General features: G+C 29.6%; 1 protein-coding gene and 1 pseudogene across 1 annotated transcript; one reads left to right on the forward strand and one right to left on the reverse strand.

Moving 5' to 3' along the window:
- Positions 1–829: 829 nt before the first annotated feature.
- Positions 830–14,032, forward strand: LOC145181630 (tetraspanin-9-like). Its single transcript, XM_090100612.1, has 7 exons — positions 830–1,076; positions 2,504–2,583; positions 4,892–5,092; positions 5,374–5,448; positions 9,845–10,105; positions 11,630–11,713; positions 12,063–14,032. The coding sequence occupies exons 2-7, from the start codon at positions 2,518–2,520 to the stop codon at positions 12,126–12,128; spliced, it is 753 nt and encodes a 250-aa protein (XP_089956738.1). The 5' UTR covers positions 830–1,076; positions 2,504–2,517; the 3' UTR covers positions 12,129–14,032.
- Positions 14,033–18,241: 4,209 nt separating this feature from the next.
- LOC149883147 (uncharacterized) lies at positions 18,242–19,601 on the reverse strand (annotated as a pseudogene).
- Between the last annotated feature and the right edge of the window lie 258 nt (positions 19,602–19,859).

The following is a 19,859-nucleotide window of genomic DNA, read 5'->3' on the forward strand; positions in this document are numbered from 1 at the left end:
ACTAATTCAAATTATTTAAAAGATTCCTTAATGAGAAAGCGTGATTTTTTAATATGATTTTTAATCTTATTCTGCGGTCAGTTTTTTTCTTTTTCCTTTATTCTTTTCTTTCTTATTTAGCAAATTTTTTTCCTCTGTTTATGTCTGTGTTTAACCGAGAAAATTGATTTTTTCGAGAGAAGTTGTACCCTAAACCAAAAATTGGAATATTTAAATTTTAACTGTCATTGTAAAAAAACGTTACATAACAAAATCCAATCAATCAATAAAAAAAACAAAACAACAACAACAACAAAAACATTTTTACAGGATTTTGAACGGTTCCGTAGTTATTCATTTTTTTTGACTAGGAATTCAGGAAGATATTATCGTATTCAATTTTATTTACATGTTTTTTATTTGAAAGCCTTTATAAATGACTTGTAAATGATATTAGGTAAAGGAAAGGAGAATTTTTCAAATGAAAGGTGGGGATTTATGAGATTTATTGTAAAGTAGGTGGTCTATGACCTCTACTTTAAAAATGATAACGTGCCACACACGTGACAGTTAATTACCAGATAAAATTAAGAATGACCACCTTTTTTTTTATACGAATAACTTTTTAGGTTTATGACGAAGATTCAAGACAAATAAATTTGCATGTTTTTCCTAACCGTTTGACATGATTACAAAAATATTTTCTAAAACAATGTGACTTTGATTGAATGGTAAAGTTAGGAATTATATATTTCAAGTATACGTCATAGGCTTGTGAAACCCATACTATTAAAATTACGTAATGCTTTCAAAAACTGATATGGTTTCTCTTTTAAAATTCTGTTGCCAACCATTTTCTTTAAAGAAAATCATATTATGATATAATAATTAAAAAAATAATAATTCAAAAGTCAATCAATAGATAAATAAGTTGCAAACGACATTGTTATAATAAAAAAGTTGTTAATGACAATTTGTACATTCAGTAAAAAACAATAATAAGAACTTCAGCTAATAGAAGCCATCAAAAATATACACCCGGGATCGAAGCGGAAACCATATGAGTTAATATATCTCCTTAACCACGTTACGTACAGGTATGTATTTTAAGTGTTAACATTAAACAAAGATCTTCAAAATATAAACAGAACAGTTGTATATTTTGTTAAGTTATCCCAGCTCTTCAGCATTTCTTTCCAAGAATTGTAGAGAAGGGGAAAAACAAAGTATTTTATATTGCATGAATACATGGTTTTTTACATTATTGATGTTAGCAAAATAAATATAAATATCTAGATTATAGCCTACAGCACATTATATATATATATATATATATATATATATATATATATATATATATATATATATATATATATATATATATATATATGCACATATATACATATATAAACATACACATATATTTTTAATACATATATATACAGGTGTATATATAAACATGTGTGTATATATATATGTATATATATACACACACACACACATATGTATGTAAATATATTCAGTTTCACTAACTGTATCACAGTTCCTTAAGACATAAGCATAAAAGGAAGATAAGTTGACCAGATTCCATTAGTTCCATGGACATGGTATGAACAGGTTGATTTAATTTAAGGGATGAGGTAGAGCAAGGGATTGATTCAGGATCTGCAGACTAAACAGCAAGAACTACCATAATATTGTATGGATTTACATCATTGGGCAAAAGAATGATGTTATAAAAATGCAACATTTCTCTTAAAAGTTGCATCTTTGTTATGATGTAAACAAATGAAATATCAATGTGAATCCAATAAAGCCAACAATTGAGCCATTAAAACCAAGAGTCTGATGTCAGAATTCTCAATATCTACTGCTTTAAAAGTTCACTGAAAAGGCATGCTAGTAGGAGACTTGATGTTGCATAAACATCTTCTTTTTCTTGCTAGAGCAGAATAGTTGCTGTTCATTCCAAAACTGTTAATTATATCAAGCAAAGCACAAGCATTTGCAGCCATCCATTGTTTTAAAGAGGGGACATTGAAGATCATATCACAGCTTTGTCTTTTGATACAACTGCATTAAACACAGGTTATTGCTATAGTGTTGGTAAATTGGTTGAAAAAAGAATGAACAAAGATTTTCTTTTTCATAAGTTTCCAGTGGTAGCTAGTGGATCTTGACAATTTTCAGTTCCCTAATTGTAATAAAAGCAAACTTGCAGCTAGTACAACCAAAAGCTCAAGCAATATAGACTGTTAAATATAGATAATAACAGACAAAATACTATACTGAACTTTGCAATTTTTTAATTTACAAAATAATTCAAGTAAAGATGAAGTACTGTTGGTCTGTTAGTGAAGCAACTGTGTCTTCAGTAAAACTTGTGAAGTTGGAGCACCAATCCTAAATGTTAAGAAATAATTATAAATTTTTGCATGATTTTGGTTATATAATTAGAAGAGATTAGAAAGATTTAAAAGTTTAATATGCCTATATATTTTGACAGAGTTCTTTATTTTTTTAGAAAAATAAAAGAAAATGGGTCTTTCTGGTGGCAAAGTTTATATTAAATATATAATGTTTATATTTAATTTTCTTTTTTTTGTAAGTATATTAGTCTGTTTTATGTGTGTATGTTAAGGATGAAAACAAAAACTAAATTTAGGGTACTTGCACTTACTCTAAACAACATTTTTTAATAAAAATATTGTTTCCAGTAAGTGCAAGTACCCTAAATTTAGTGGCCAGACTCATAAAAGTTCAACTTTGAAATTTTTGCAACCCTAAAATTTTTAAAGTATGGACCACATATTGAATTCTCACAACTGCATAACTCAAGCAAAATTAATAAATATTTCATAAGATAATTAATTTTTTTTTCAGACAATGATTGCTTGTATTTAAAGTTTTATTTGATAAATCAGGCATTTTTAACATTAGTTAATTTGTTATATAGTTGTAATAAGAAAAAAAAGAAAAGATAAAACATTGAAATATGTGTGTGTGTGTGTGTGTGTGTGTGTGTGTGTGTGTGTGTGTGTGTGTGTGTGTGTGTGTGTGTGTGTGTGGAATAAATTTTTAAAAGAAATTTACCAATTTATATATATAAAAATACAAAAACATATAAATTAATTTTAGTATAAAAAAATGGCTATTAAATTTAAACAAATTGAATATTACAAAAAAAACTTTAATAAAAAATGACAAGTTAATATTTAAAGTAGCTTCCTTTTGCTTTAATTTATAATCAGATGCATTAAGGCATGGAGTCAATCAATCTCATGCAATAATCTTTTGAAAATTCAGTCCAAATCTCAGCTAGCTTTAGCTTTAGATTTTCAACTGGTATTATTCTATTCGGCAAGTTTTGAGTCCATCCAACACCAAACATGTTTGATTGGATGTAAATCAGATGATCTAGTACACCAAGGAATGACTTTATATCCTTTCTGATAAAACCAATCTCTGATTGAATGAGCTGTATGAGCGGAGGCGCTGTCTTGCTGAAATAACCAATTTTTGCTTCTGCCATAAAATAATAAAGCTGAAGGTTTCAAATACTTCCAGAGTGTCATTGTAGCTGAATTGGTTGATTTGTCTAGTATAAATGTTGATGAGACTAGGAACTTTGTGAGAAATGCAGCCCCAAATACCAGCAGAGCCTCTGCTTCCTTGTAATCTTGGTACAATGAAGCAAGTTGAATACTTGTCATGATCAAATCTTTTTACATTCACTTTTCCTTTATGATTGAATACCTCAAAATAAGGTTTATCACTAAAAATTACGTATGTGACCATTGTTCTATAGACCAATTTATTCTTTATTGGCACCATTTCATCCGTTTCAGGCAGTCCTTTACAGTCAAAAGTGATTTTTTTGTTGCAATGTACAAACCAATACCTTAGGTGCATAAAACCTTTCTGACTGTTTCTTTGCATATTTTAACATTTTTGAGCAAATCATTGAAATCTCTGGTTAAATCACAAATGCTTATTCTAGGATTTGCTTGGACTGTTCGAAATATGAGGTTTTTGTCACTGTCAGTTAAATTTGGTGGGCTACCAGACCACCAAATTTAACTGACAGTGTTAAATCACAAATGCTTATTCTAGGATTAGCTTGGACTGTTCGAAATATGAGGTTTTTGTAACTGTCAGTTAAATTTGGTGGCCTACCAGACCACCAAATTTAACTGACAGTGTTAAATCACAAATGCTTATTCTAGGATTAGCTTGGACTGTTCGAAATATGAGGTTTTTGTAACTGTCAGTTAAATTTGGTGGCCTACCAGACCTTGGAGAATCTTTGACAGTCTCAGTTTCATTATATCTTTTTAAAGTATTTTGAACGCAGAACTCGGAAACACCAACTAATTTTGCTATAGCAACATTAGATATATTATCTTGTTTTTTTAAATCATTATTTGCCATTTGATGCTTTCAGGTATGCTTTTCTTGCCTATTTGACTAAAATTTTACTAGAAAAGGTTTAGTGTAAATTATTTAAAAAGCTATTGAATATTATATAAAAATTTTTTTGCTAGAGCTTTATTGATTGTTCATGGTACAAGTATATTCATTTTCATAGAAAATTGAAGTTGGAAAGATTAAACAAATCAGAAATAAAACAATTTGATTAAAATTAATAGCCATGTTATTATAGGTAATATATTGGAACTCAATCAATTCATTATAAATAAAAGAGAAAGAAGTGTTGCACATGGATAAAAAAGGTGTTAATAAATATATGAACTAATACTCTAATTAATCAAAAATTGGCCTCGTTTAAACTTTGTAGATGCACTATATATATATATATATATATATATATATATATATATATATATATATATATATATATATATATATATATATATATATATATATATATATATATAACTTACACATTTAGATAATGGGTTGTGCTTTGCTTGGGGTTGGTATATGGTTAAAAGTTGATAAAGGACAGAATGAAGTAGTAAATCAGTTTTTTTCAAAATATGATTTTGTAACAGCATCAAATATAGCCATTGGAGCTGGTGCAGTTATTATTGTTATATCGTTTCTTGGATGTTGTGGAGCAATCAAAGAAGTCAGAGCAATGTTAATTGGTGTATGCATTTTTGTTTGTGTCTTTTATATATTTTTTATTCTTCAAAAATCTTTTGGTAGGTTATAATAAAATCATAATTATTTAGAATTAAGCGTCATAGCAGAGTGTAATAATCTACAATAAAATGTCAACACCTTATTTACTAAAAAGTTTATATTTTGAGCTTTCTTTAGCAATCACTATCAAACCTAATAAAAGGTTAAGAATTATGTTTTAGTTTCTTACATGCTTCTTGAGCACAAATTATTTAGTTTTTGACAAGATATAACATTCTACTTTAGTTTTTCATTTTGATGCTGCTAATATTTATTGCAGAAGTTGTTGCTGGAGCCCTTGCTTACACTAAGAGAAATGAGGTAAGTCTCTTATATGTTAAAAATGAGTATGAGTGTTTTTGATTGTTTTCTGACTCAAAAAAAATGTAAAATCTTGTTAAAATCTCTTCAGAGATTTGATTTGACGTTTAAAGAACACTTCTAAATGCAACTGTGCAGTATTTATAGAATGTTTTAGGTCTAATATATGTTCTATTAGCACTTATAGTTCTATTAAAATCTTATCTGTACTGCACAATTTTTACTTTGTTGCAATTATTATTTCATAGCTCAGATCTTTAGCTATTTGAGGAATGATAACTTTTATATATGTTAATTTATACGTTAAGACTTTATGTTGTTTTGAATGGTTCAAAAATTGACATCACACTGATTTGATGCTTATAACAAGTTGTTAAATTTTATAATCAAATCTTTAGGAGGATGTTTATATTTTGTTAAACTACTTATATAGTAGTTTAACAAAATGTAAATATATAAGTATATGACTAAAAATGTGAAAGTCTGTCATGTAGAAAGGTTTGAAAATTAGTGGCCCTAGGTACAATTGGCTTTTTTTTTATTGTACCTAGGAGTGCTCTCTGAAAGGAAGGCTTAACTCCGTAATCAATAGACAACATAGACACATAAATTTTATTAATTATTTCTTTAATCTTAAATTATTTCTAGAAATTTGTTTAATGGTATATAGAGTGGTATCTTAAAATTTTCAACATTTAAAAATGTTTAACGTTGCTGATTCTATTTGAATCAGAGATTAAACAGGATTTCCTTTTTTTGACTTTGTAACTTTTGTTGCATATTGAAGTGCAATAGCATTCCTTTTTAGAGTGTCAGTGAGAATTCTACATCTACCTGGTTTTCTACCTCCTTTTTTAGATGAATGAGGTTTTGTGTTTGGAAAAGGTCAGACCTGTTCTGGCTTTATACATAAATTATACAGATTTCGATAGAGAAAAGTCTATTTCCATAGCTGACAAATCATTTTCTTGTATAGGAATATAGCTATTTTGTGAGTTTTATTGATGAATCTTTAATTAACTCATTTTTTTTTGTCAAAAATATAATTATTTGGGCTGTAGTGTTTCTTTAAGGGTCTAAACACACCTCTGTCTAATGGCTGAAGCTTATGGCTAGTATGTGGAGTAAAAGTAACCATTATTATACTTTGTTCTTTAGTCAAAGTAATTGCTTCAATGCTTACATAACTTTTATGGTTATCCAATAGTAATAATTCTGGCTGATCTATGGAACATGTGGTAAATAAAATGTTTCAAAAACTCTAAAAAAATTTTCAGCATTTAACCATACACTTATATGTGCTGTTCCCTTATTTCCTGGAGGAGCTCTTTTCAGCATATGATTTTTGAAGTTCACCCTTGGAAAAATTATCATAGGGGTATGTAATTTCCAATTGCATTCACATAGCTAATAATAGTTATTAGTTCCTGGGTTACTAGAAGTTTAGCTCCCAATCCTTTTTTTGCCTTTTGGGGCAACAACCTAAACCAGTGTGTGCACATTTTTAATACCTGTTTCATCCAAATTAAAGATGCATTCAAACAAAAACCTATATCTTGATAAGACTTCAAGAGGTTTTGAAAAAAGAAAAAAAGAAACATTTGCTTGCGGCTTCCTTAGTGAAAGAAATTTATTATTTCTTTACATGAAATCAGAATACCCTTGCTCATCGGCTTTACTATTTTAATCCCAGGTTAGATACTTTTTTATTATTCACTTTTGTATACTCAAAAGCAAGCTGTGGTTTTGACATTTCATAATGCATATTGCTTGCAATGACAAGGTTCTCAACTAAAGCTTTTTCTTCATCTTTAGTGAATACATTCCAAATAGCACATCGGTTAAAATATTGGCATTTTGTTTCATTATTTCCAGAACTATTCTTCTGAAAACCCATCTTTTATTACTGTTTCTGCAGCAAGAGTTACACTATATGCATTAGGTTTTGATCACTTTTTTCCAATATTATTCCTAGGCATCTAAAAAAATAGTTTAGAAATTAAAATTATTTTTAAAGAGAAATAATTTTAAAAGAGAAATAATTTAAAAAAAATATAAATAAAAGATAAATTTAGTAAATACCAGGTTATATTCAAAATTAATAAAATTTAAAATACCTGGTACATTTACAAATATACCAGGTTAGAACTGCACTTATGTGATTTAATGCACTTAGTAAACACCAGGTTAGAACTGCACTTATGTATTTAAAAAGTAAAAATAATAAAAAAAGAAGTTACTTCTTCACTACTACTGGTAACTACTATTACTATGACTACTATTGCTGCTGCTGTTGCTGCTACTGCTACTGCTACTAATACTACTGTAGGTGGTTTTTTTAAAGAGCTCTCCTCATTATTTTGCATACTGGTTTTGTTTTCAAGTGTACTAAGTGTAAGTGTACACAATATATACTTAGTATTATTTATGGTTCATTTAGTCTGCAAAAATCACAAATTTGTCAATTTTAAAAATTGTCTAAAATTGGTATTTATGGACTGATTTTCTATTTTCAAAGGTCTAGACAGGAGTAAGTCATGAGCCATTTAAACCCATTTAAACCCATTTTTAAAACCCCCTGGCCTTTCCTGTAAGAAAAAAATAGCAAACACTTATAAAAGTGCTAAAAATCCAACCAATTCAACAAACTTCAACCAGTTTGAGGACTGAAAAATCCCAGATTAATCCAAAAAAAAAAAAATGCATACACAATACCAATAACTTTTTATGAAATTTTGGTCATTTGGGTAAAAAATTGCAAAAAATGAAATTTTTCATGGAGATCCAAAAATTTTGAGCTTACTTTGTTTTTAGCCCAATTTATGTGGGGCGCTAAGGTATGGTTCAAATTTTCCCAAATATTTCTGAAAATGTCTTAAATTTTTAGACGAGAACTGTAAAATAACTTTTGTAGCAGTTAAAATTCTGTGAAAAAACTAATTTATCAAATATTTTGTATTTTCAATATATCTTTTATTTGTATTTGCTGCGAAGAAAGCAAATTGTGAGAAAATAACAATATGGAGATCTTGAAGGGGATTTCAACTTTAATTTAGGGCAGCAACCTAAGAACTAAATCAGAGATAACAAAATTGCACACTAGAAAATATCAAAAAGGATTTTAAATTTTGTATAAGTTTATTGGCGTTACCAAAATCTTGAATATGCTACAAAAACAAAACATTTCCTCAGCAATTAAGACTCTTTACAATAACTTAAATATGAAACAAAAAAAACAAAATAATTCTTCAGCATTTGAGAAAAATTTCAAATAAAACTTGAAAAAACATGTTTCAGTTAAAACTGCATGAATTATACTAAAAATTAGATTAAGTTTAAATAAGTAAAAAGATCTATTAGAGGTGCTTGCTGTTGTATTTAACAGCTGATGTCAGCAGCTGGTTGGAAAAATCTGGATGACCCATTTTCCTTTTGAAGCTTGTCCAAGAAAATCCTTTCTAAAAACTCTGGAACATGTTAAAAAAAGGATGTGAAGCTTGGAGGTGATTGTGACTGGAAGTCATTGCTGAGAAGGATTGAAATTTTTGATGCCATTGAAATCCTGTCTTACATGATATGGTGAGTTGTGATTTAAAGCTGTCTGGACCAAGATGTTGCTGACTTCCAAACCTTTTTCAAGGCTTTAACTGTGGATGACTGGCTGATTCTGCTGCTTTTTCCTGTCTCAGGAGTGAAACCTGGCGACAAGTACAGATCTCTTGAGAGACACTGACATCTTCAAGTCCACACTTTGGCCAGAGGGTTTTTGAATTCTCTTAAGTGCATCAGAAGTTAGCTTTTCTTTGCTTTTCCTCAGGATGAAAACCTTCTGACTGTTGCAATGATTTCTGGCTTATGTTGACATAGTAGACCTGTGGAACTGTACATGAAAAAAGAAAAACAGTGTTTGGCCTTGCCTACCTTCCTAAAGTCTCTTTACTAAAGAGATTTAAATTGAGGAACCTCTTTTTGGTTTTTAAAACAATATTTATTATTATTTTTTAATCCACTTCAGTTCTCCTATTTAAAGTTCTACATTCTTTGAATTGTTTTTTCAAACTTTCATCCAAACCAAATTTCCTTATTTTCTCTAAGGAAATAATTGTATTTATTATGTTTTGTTCAATAAACTTACGATCTCTCAATTTTTAGCTAAACATGACTGGCTTCGACTTATTATTATTAGATAAGCATCTGATTTTACTTTTAAAAAATTAACCACAACAACATTTTCTAATAATTAAAGTAAAACAACAGCATCTCTTTTTTTTTAAACTCAAGAGTGAATTGTCATTTTATGTCAACTGCTGTTACCTGACCTAATTGTTTACTATTAGTAATGTTAATTGTTTTCATTTTTTTTTAATGTAGGTAATATAAAGTGATTTGATTTTAGCTGAAATCTGACATTGAAGAGGATTTTGAGAAAGCTATTATGAATGATTATGGGACACCTAACAAAAAAGAAATCACCCAGACTATTGATACTTTCCAAATAACATTTCAATGCTGTGGTTATAATGATTATAATGACTACCGTAAATCAAATTATTCAAAAACAACTAGCACACTTCCTGCATCCTGTTGTAAGAAAGAAACCACTGGCAAATGCCCTACAGACGATCCAAGTCTTTTAACAACAGTTTACTATCAAGAGGTAAGCAAACTTGTTAATTTAAAGTGATGTAATAATATCCCGTTAGATGTCTAACTCTTGCAAATAATTGTGGTTTATAAGAGGTTACTACTTCAGAATTACAAAGATTTAATGAAACTTTTTTACCGATTTTTTTGGTCTATTGACTTTTTGATGGTGTCTAAGCAAAGAGGTTGCTCTTTGCTTAACATTATGACTGTTCAATGGAATGATTTTATTGAAGTTTGAAATTTGTAAGTTTGTAAGTTGCTGTGTGCTTGTAACATCTTGTTGATATCATCTCTAAAGAGAATACTTTTGTGCAGTTCTATTATAGCATGCAGATTGCTTAAAATTGAAAGAAAATCCAAATGTACAAATTTTCTCACTCATTAACTCTACTTTTAAAAAATGATACCTCAAACTGTGACATTAAATAAGTTAGAATTAACTTGGATTCTTGTACTGCATCTGTATATAATGAAGCAATGCCTGGATATATTTCCAAGTTAATAGTGAGACAGTGATTATTAATGTTAACCTGTATGAGCTGATTCTCGTGTAAGTTTTAGGATTGCATTTAAACATTCCTATAGAGCAACATGTACATCTTTGGTTTATATAATAAAGAAGGGGTTGCCTTATTGTCACTAAAAATGATGTAGTCACAATAATTATATTATGTGTAAACTATTTTTAAAGAGTAAGAATGGTTTTAAGAACTCTAAATTTGACATTTAAATGGGTTTGCAATGGTATCAATACGTTTTTTAGTAATGAAGTATAGTATATTTTTACTTGAGCTGTGTGCGGTGAGCAAGAAAGTTTTCCACCAGCAGAGTTCAAAACCAGCCACAAAAAACAGTAAGTAACAGTAAATTGAAAGGCAAAAAGTTATATATAGAGAATAATATATTGCATGCAAGAAAAAACATTAAAAAAAACAGTTCTTGAAGGAACCTCTGAGCTGTGTTTGTATCACAGAGCTTAGTTATTAGTAAAGTCAGCTTTACATACAATGGTTTACGATATTAGTTGTCTAAAACTAAAATACTGTTTACCGTGCAGTTGTGTTATCATACCCTTCCAGCATTATTGCAGAGAGCAAATGGTGACTTATAGATACATAAAATGCAGCAAAAAAATATATAAAATTGAAAGAATAAAAATTGGCAAGAGGAAAACAAAGAAACAAATTTTCAATAGATTACAAATGAATTTATAGTTTGATGAATAGTAATTTTGAAGCTCTTAAAAAACTTTACGAAACTCAGTTGTTTTAGCTATCCAAATAATGCACTTTAGCTTAATTTTTACTGCGATATACCGGGATATTTAGTAAATAATATGTAATTGGATTTTATTTCAACACTTTTTTTAACGAAAAAACATCTAAACGTGTTTATTTCAATTTATTTACAACATTTGTTTCGTTGTTCTGCATCATTACGAATCGTCATCTTAATAAATATATAAATGTGTTTGAAATTTTGTTGTCTATTTTTTGTTTGCTTTGTAATTTTAATTTCTTTGTGTTTTGTTTAGGGATGTTTTGATAAAGTTAAGGAGTTTTTAAAAGATAATTTGCTATTGATCGGTGGACTCACAATTGCTTTTGCCATTATTCAGGTGGAAGTTATGAATAATTTTTCTTACATCTTTCACTTTCATTTATTGTATTGAAATATATGTAAATGTATAAAAAAAATTAAGATATATGTAAATGTATAAAAAAATAAAAATATACGTAGATGTATAAAAGAATAAAAATATATGCACATGTGTAAAAAGATAAAAATTTATGTATATGTATAAAAAAAAATATATATATATGTAGATATATAAAAAAAATAAAGATATATGTAGATGTATAAGAACAGTCATGTAAATTACTCAAATAGAATTATGTAAATAAAGACTAAAAGCTTTTTTTTTACAGTGGCGCAGTTTTTTCAAATACTTGCAATATTACATTTAGATCTTGGGTATGGTGTTTTCTATTATACTTTTCCGTGCAATTGGCGGTCAAGGAGAGTTTGTTTAATGGACAGGATTGGCAAACTAAAATTGTTCAAAAGATGGATTTCGTCATTTTTAAAATGGGTGCTTGTTGGGAGTTTTTATAAGATTTGTTATATAAAAAGTGATTTTATTTTCTGTGCATTCTTAAATTAATTTTTTTTTCTTAAATACTCTTTCATGTAATATATATAATCTTAAACTTAAAAACTACATTTATGTTAATTGGTTTTAGTTTGGTTTTACGATTTTTTTTTAATTGTAACTTGCTTTAATGATTTATTGTGAATAATTAAACTTGTAGTGAAAAAAACGCGCTATAATTGTATGCTTCATATACTTCCTATAAATAAGTTCGCATATACAGTATTAGACAAAACATTTGCAACCAACATCGAACAATGCTAAAAAGTGTTCCTAATTTTACATGTCTTAAAAACGAAACGAACTATACTACCACAGCAAACAGTTCAGGAGTCTGGAGTCATAGCATGCCATGACATGAACAATCAGCTGACAGCACACAGGCAGAATTTCGTTGACAAGTGCCATTTTGCAGCGGACAAAACAAGTGCAACTTTTTTGGTTTGTTTCATTTTCTTAATAATTAAAGGAAGTATCCAGAAGTTTCCAGAAGCATGCAGAAGCTTCCAGATGTTTCCAGAAGAAGCATCTGGAAGCATCCAGTAGCATCCAGAAATATCCAGAAGCATCAAAAAGAAGCATCTAGAATCTTCCAGAACAGGTTCACACAGGTTCATTTTACAATATAAGAGACATGTAAATCGACATGTAATTCAGTCAGTATATGGAAGTCAATCAGTCAGTATTATCAAGACAGTTTATCGAAGTGAGTTTTATCAAAGTGTTTTATCGAAGAACATCAATGCAAGAAGTGAAATACAACAAGTGTTTCATTACATCAATACAGTCCACATCCAACCAAGACGTTGTGTTCCACAGAGCATTATTGTATCATCACAAGGTAAATGTAACACGGTAAGCCTTGAGAAGCGTGATTATTTATTTTTATTATTTTTATGACTTCAAGTGCAAAAATGGCTCCCGACAGTCTTGGATCGGAACTAAGAAAGAAAATTATTGGCGATTACGTAAGTGGGAATGTTACAAAAAAGTATTTGTGATAAATGTCGCGTGAAAAAATGGACCGTATCAAGACTATGTTCCAAATATCGTTCTACGGGGAAGTTGGCAGCAGATAGCAAAGGTGGAAGACCGCGTTCCACCACTTCTAGAGAGGATTCTATGATCGTCAGGTCCGTCAAGAAGGATTCCTGGATATCATCAGTCGAGATACAAAAGCAATTAGAGCTGCCTGAATTGGACCGAACAATCAGACGACGTGGTGTTGAAGCCGGATTGTTTTCTCGACGCCCTGCAAAGAAACCGCTGATTTCACTAAAAAACCAGAAGAAAAGACTCCTATTTGCTACATCTCATATTTACTGGAATGTGCAGAAATGGCGAACTGTCCTGTTCAGTGATGAATCGAAGTTCAACATCATTAGGAGCGATGGCATTTGCCGTGTACGTCGACCGGCCGGAAAACGCCTCGATTTACGTTACTGCCATAAGACCGTGAAGCATGGTGGAGGCAATGTAATGGTCTGGGGTGTTTTTCTGCTAACGGTCTAGGTCCAATACATCGAAACGATGGAATAATGGACCGTTTCATGTATAAAAATATCCTGAAAGATGTTATGTTACCTCATGCTGAATGGAATATGCCAATAAAATGGGTTTTTCAGCAAGACAACGATCCGAAACACACTGCGAAAGTAGTCAAGCAGTGGTTTCAAGACAACCACCTATCGGTGATGGATTGGCCGCCTCAATCTCCGGATCTCAACCCTATCGAGAACCTGTGGGAGATCGTCAACCGCAGAATTAATCGTGAAGGTGTTCGTAATAAGGATCAACTGTTTGAACAAATCCAAAAGGCCTGGGCAGCGACTCCACAAAGTTTCAATGATCACCTCATCGAATCTATGCCTCGAAGATGCAAGGCTGTGATCGACAAGAAAGGATTCGCCACGAAATATTGATAGAGAAATACAGCTTGGTCAACATTTTGTCGAATTGCACTTGTTTTGTCCAAAAGGAAATCAACTTTTTTTTAATACTTTTGATTAATTGATTAATTTTCGTGTACAAATAATGAACTTTTGTGATGAATAAAACTTGAAGAACTTTGTCTCTAAACAGCTACATAGTTATTTCTCTAAATTGAAAAAATGCAGCACTTTTATATAAAGAAACTAAATTAGCGTTATTTGGTTGCAAATGTTTTGTCCAATACTGTATAACAAATACAAAAAATAAATCTTTCACAAAATTTGCATCAAAATTTTATATGTTTCTAAAACCTATATTCTCACAAGCTTTAACAGTTACAAAATAATCTTGCTAAAAATAATTTCACTTGTTTTAGGGAAATTATTTTTAGCAAAGTTATGTAATTTAAAAGAAAAAACTTTCATATTGTGATTGTCTTAAAAAGTAGCTCAAGAAAAATTACTGAGTGCTCCGCGTACGCACAGAATCTCATTAAGACCGTATTTTTTTTGTAGTTCCGATTTTCACTGAGTTAATTGAAAGTCTCATCATTTATCACTCGGTCTGTAAACACTCCAAGTTATTAGTGCGGTTTTGTGATAGAAATAACCTAAAAATAAAAAATGCGAAGAGAGATCTTTGATCTTTTGCAAGCCCAAAAAAGCCTATTTCAGAGATTGCGGAAATTTTGATAAAGGTTTACGACTCAAATTTATGACTGTTTTAAAACCTTGGAAAATAAAAAATAAGGAAACATTTGAAACAAAAAAGATCTATTTCTCAGGTCTAAATCAGGATAGTGTATAATCTTGTGAAATTCAAGAGAGGTGGTCAAGATGCTCGAAGTATCAGAGGCAACCATCAAAAGGGTGGTCAAACTTGGGAGCCAGTTCCTAAGCCAGGATATCAGATCATTTTCTTACTGTAACTTTAAAAGCCTCTACGCTCAATAGAGGTAAAACAATTAAAATTCAAATCAATTTATTTATAAACTGATGTGAATAAGTTTAATATACTATAAAAAAGAATCACTGCAGCTGTATTTATAAAATTTCTGGTGTCTTCTTTAATCATGTTCAACTTTCAAACTTATTTCAAATTTTTATGGAACATTTTAGATGGAAAACTAGTAAGAGGAACCAACAAATCCCGTACATTTTTAAATTATCATGTTGTAAAGGTTGAAGTTTGTATTTTTTTCCTATTAAGAAGTTGTCCATGTCATGTTAATACTTTACTCAGTTAAAATTTTACTGCGCAGTAAAATTTTAATGTTAAAAATTTACCGTATATATTCATGTATTAACCGCATGTAAAAATTAATATTTTAATATACTTTAAAAAAGTCTTTTATAAAACTTTTAAAATATTTTTTACGTAAAACTAATATTTTGTGAGCATTTTAATTTTCTGGCTCGTGCATTTACTGTAACCATGGTTTTTACCATATTTTTGGGTAAAAAATTGCGGTTTATACATAAATATATACGGTACTGCTCTCGTTATTATTTTACTGTCATTAAAGTCACAAGAATACATAGTCTGGAAACAAAGGCCGTTTCAATTGTTCACCCGCTTTATGTTGAAACTCGTATCAACGACCCGTTGAAGGTGCACAAAAAGAAAACTTACCGTATATACTCATGTATTAACCGCAGGTAAAAATTAATATTTTAATATTCTTTAAATGTATTAAAATATTAATTTTACCTGCGGTTAATACGTAAGTATATACGGTAAATTTTTAACATTAAAATTTTCTGATTTACCCCCTTATAATTTATTCTCTAATAAACCAAAAAACGGCTGTTTATGATTATATATGTGTGTGTGTATTTTATATATGTATATATATATATATATATATATATATATATATATATATATATATATATATATATATATATATATATAAATTTTATATGCTATATGCACAATTTGTGTGAGTGCTATGGACAGTTTTCCATAAAGTTGTTTTCTAATTTAAATATGACATTATTGAAGTTTAATGTCATATTAAAATAAGCAAATATGACATTATAGAAGTTGGAGGAATTTATTACAATCGTATGCCCTTCCTGATGTTAACTTGGTTTTGCAGATCAGAACTGAGTTTTTTTTTATTTTGATACTACCTCCAGGAGGTCAACAATCAAAAGCTTACTAGCTCCTCCTTACATTACCCACAATTAAATTGGGAGTTTTATCGAAGATTTTTTGTTCTTCTAAGTAAGTTGTCTTTACCAAGGCTAATGAGCCTTGTCTGCCCTATTATATGATCAGTTTAACATCATGTTATACATACATAATCTTCTGATTTACCCCTGTAGATCTAAGTTTACATCGATGCAGGTAAAAAAAAACTAAATAAGAAAAGTACTTTATACTGACCTAATTAAACTAAGAAAATAAAGAGTGATAATGTAAAAGATATTTTGCTGTTATAAAATAATACTTGTTGCTTGATGTAACTTTTGTAATCTTCATCTTTGACTTGTTAGAAAATTTTTTTTTCATTTAATACTCTTAAAAATTTATTATAAGTAGTTTTTTATAACAAATGAAAAATATTTTTTTTTTAGATTAATAGCAGTTTTAAAACATTTTAATTTACACAAGTTTATTGCTGCAGCTAAGTTTCTTCATTTCAGTTTGCAGTGATCTTTTTTTGGAGTCTTACTCTTCAACTTTGTGTTTTTCATATGTATCTTTTGCAAATGAAAATGTTTGAACTCTTACAAACAAACTGATAGTCTGCTCAAGCACATTTGTTTTAGCTTTGTTTGTAACAGAAGTATCAGTTGACATACAAACATTGTTAAAATTAGATGTAACTGATATATTTGTAAGAATTTCTTTTACAAAATCATCTGCAGGAAACTTTGTGTTAAATGTTGAAGTTTTTTTTCTAAATAATAGTTTACATTGTACAAATATATCAATAATTTTAGAATTCACTCTCCATTAACCACCTCTATCACGAGAGTTGATGAGTGTTTGTATAGTGGCAAGTTCTAGTTTACATGCTAGAAGTAAAAAGAACAGCATTGAATGCTATAAAAAGAATTAGAGTTTTTTGAGTAGTGTAATTTATTGAACAGTTTCTGAATAATATAACCAGGTAAATATTGGAAACTTCATTTCTGCATCCTTTATGGTCATGGTTTATCACTCGCATTTCTCACCATTGAATTTGTTTTTATCGGTAAGGTAGTTTAAAATATCATTTGCTACGTCATGTAATAGAGTATTGGAAAAAGTGCGTTCTTCATAATGATTAGGCAGGTTTCAGGCAGATTATCCGACAGGAGTCCAAAAAATGTTGATTAATAATTCTCAGGATCATCCTTAAACTTTTCAAAAACACTTTTTAGTTTATGCCACAACTCACCTGCATCATTGGGGGAAATTTTAAAATCTAAAAGCTGAATATAAATTAAAGGAAAATTGAAAATTTAAGAACTTTTGCTATGCAGTTTTCTTGTTTGCGTTACTGTGCACCTTCGGAAGCATAAGAGCGAGTAATTTCTTGAACAATAACATAAACAAAGCGCTTTTTTTTTATTTCCAGATTATATATTCTTGTGACTATGCTGTCATCAAATAAAGCGGAAATATCAAAGTATGTGGGAGGGGCGGATAAAAATATGCATGTTTTATTAAATTAAGGGTACTTCAATTTTTCTTCCAATTAAACTTTTGTTATTTAATGCATAAATGATAATAATAAATTATTAAACATAAATCATTAAATGGTAGTTTACTTTCTTATGATTTTGATTTACTTTTTTATGCAAAGTTATGCATTTTCCCTTATTCTTAGCATTAGAAGACTTTACCTTTAAGAACACATATCAAATAATTTCACCAATAACTGAAGGCCATAAATTACTGACGTATATATCTGACGAACGGGTCCAGATATACTTCCAATAGGACTGTATATACTTGTAAAATAACATGAAAAACAAGTGCAACCAACAATTTTATTTCAGTATAAACTTTTCTCACTTCAAAGTTTTTGGCAAAACAACATTAAAATGATTATTGTTTTTATTTTTTAAAAGAATATTATAAGAGGTTAGTTGGTAAAGTTTATTGGATGCTGGATATCTGAGCCATGTTTGTTTCTGTCCTGTGAATGACCACACAGCACAATGTGTGTGACCACACATCAATTCCATTAAGATTTACAGTACCAAGGATCTCTACATCTGTAGCCCATATACCATCAGTTTTGAATGCATGCATTTTCAAAGGTACATCACTTTCTTTTCCAACATCATTTTTTTTGCAATAGGATCTGGCATAACAAATATTTTGAGCCCTAGTTTTTCAGTAATTTTATGGTGAATATCTTTGGATGGATGTTTCATTAGGTGGAGGTGGAGTTGAAGTTCATCTTTTTTACCACAACCTAATGATAATTCACACATTTTTGAATTACTTTTCTTTTTAACAAATAGTTTAAGATAATGTAGAGAGTATTTTTTTTTTGCAATGCGTCATTCCCTTTACTGTTCTTTAACAAGCATGTGGAATTTGATAAAATAACAAGAATCTTATATGGACCCAGCCACGAGAGTCCTTTTTGCACCTTTCTTATCACCTCTTTTTAAGATTTCTTTAAAGTACTTTCTGACCAACACAATATTTTAATGCAGTTGCGTGCTTTCTGTCTAGTCTATTTTTTGTTTCTTTTGTGAACAAACATTATTGTTCAAGACTTTTTCTTTCAATTCCTCTTTCATTCCTAAAGCTTTTTGTAAAAACCTCTTTATCATATACAGGATTGCATTCATCATCATTGAGTCTATCTATGTATTTTTCATCGATTGAAAGGCAGGGTTGTTGGTTATACATAAGGAGAAATGAAAAATACCCCATTAAATCAGGCACTTTAACATGTAGACCAAAAAGGATTCCATCTATAACTGACACCCAATTTTTAACATTTTCATTTAAGACCTTGATGATTGCTCTCTTAATTGTTTGATTCTGTCTCTCTACAAAACTATTGGCTTATGGATGGTAAGCCAAGGTAACATGTAGCTGAGTACCTGTCATGTCATGTAATGCAATGGATACAGAGCTTAAAAACTCACAACCTTGGTCGTTGATTTTTATTCTAAAACAACCATGTCTGCATATAACCTTATAGAGACAGGATGCTACTGATACTGCTGTTTTGTTGCAAAGAGATTTAGCTTCAGTTCGTTTAGAAAAATAATAACAACAATCACAAATTTGAATCCATTTGATTCAGGTAATTGAATTAAATCCACACTAACTTGCTTCATTACTTATTGTTTCACTTTAAAAGGTTTTCAACCTGGAGACAATTTAAGATTTCTGTCAGAGTTTTTTTGACATCGCTCACAATGGCTAATGCAACAGCTTTCTCTGAAGTTCTCATGAACATCTATATCTATGTTTAGTTGCTCTTTTCGATCTATTACCAGAATCACCTACAAGAAACAAAAGTTTGTTTGTAGGCATTTAAATAAAAGTAATACCTAGAACCAAATAATTTTTAAAATGTTAAAATTGTTTTTAAAAATTTAGATTAGTTAACAAGTTTCCCTCACCTTGCCAATATTTCTTTTGCAATACATCAATTTGTTATCTAGAATAGCAAAGTTTTTACATTGCCGTTTAAAGCTTGCTTTTTGTCCTTTCT

This window comes from Hydra viridissima, unplaced genomic scaffold (genome assembly GCF_058129835.1).
Source record: "Hydra viridissima isolate aposymbiotic clone 2 unplaced genomic scaffold, HvirCarnegie_v1 scaffold_10, whole genome shotgun sequence".
Lineage (NCBI taxonomy): Eukaryota > Metazoa > Cnidaria > Hydrozoa > Anthoathecata > Hydridae > Hydra > Hydra viridissima.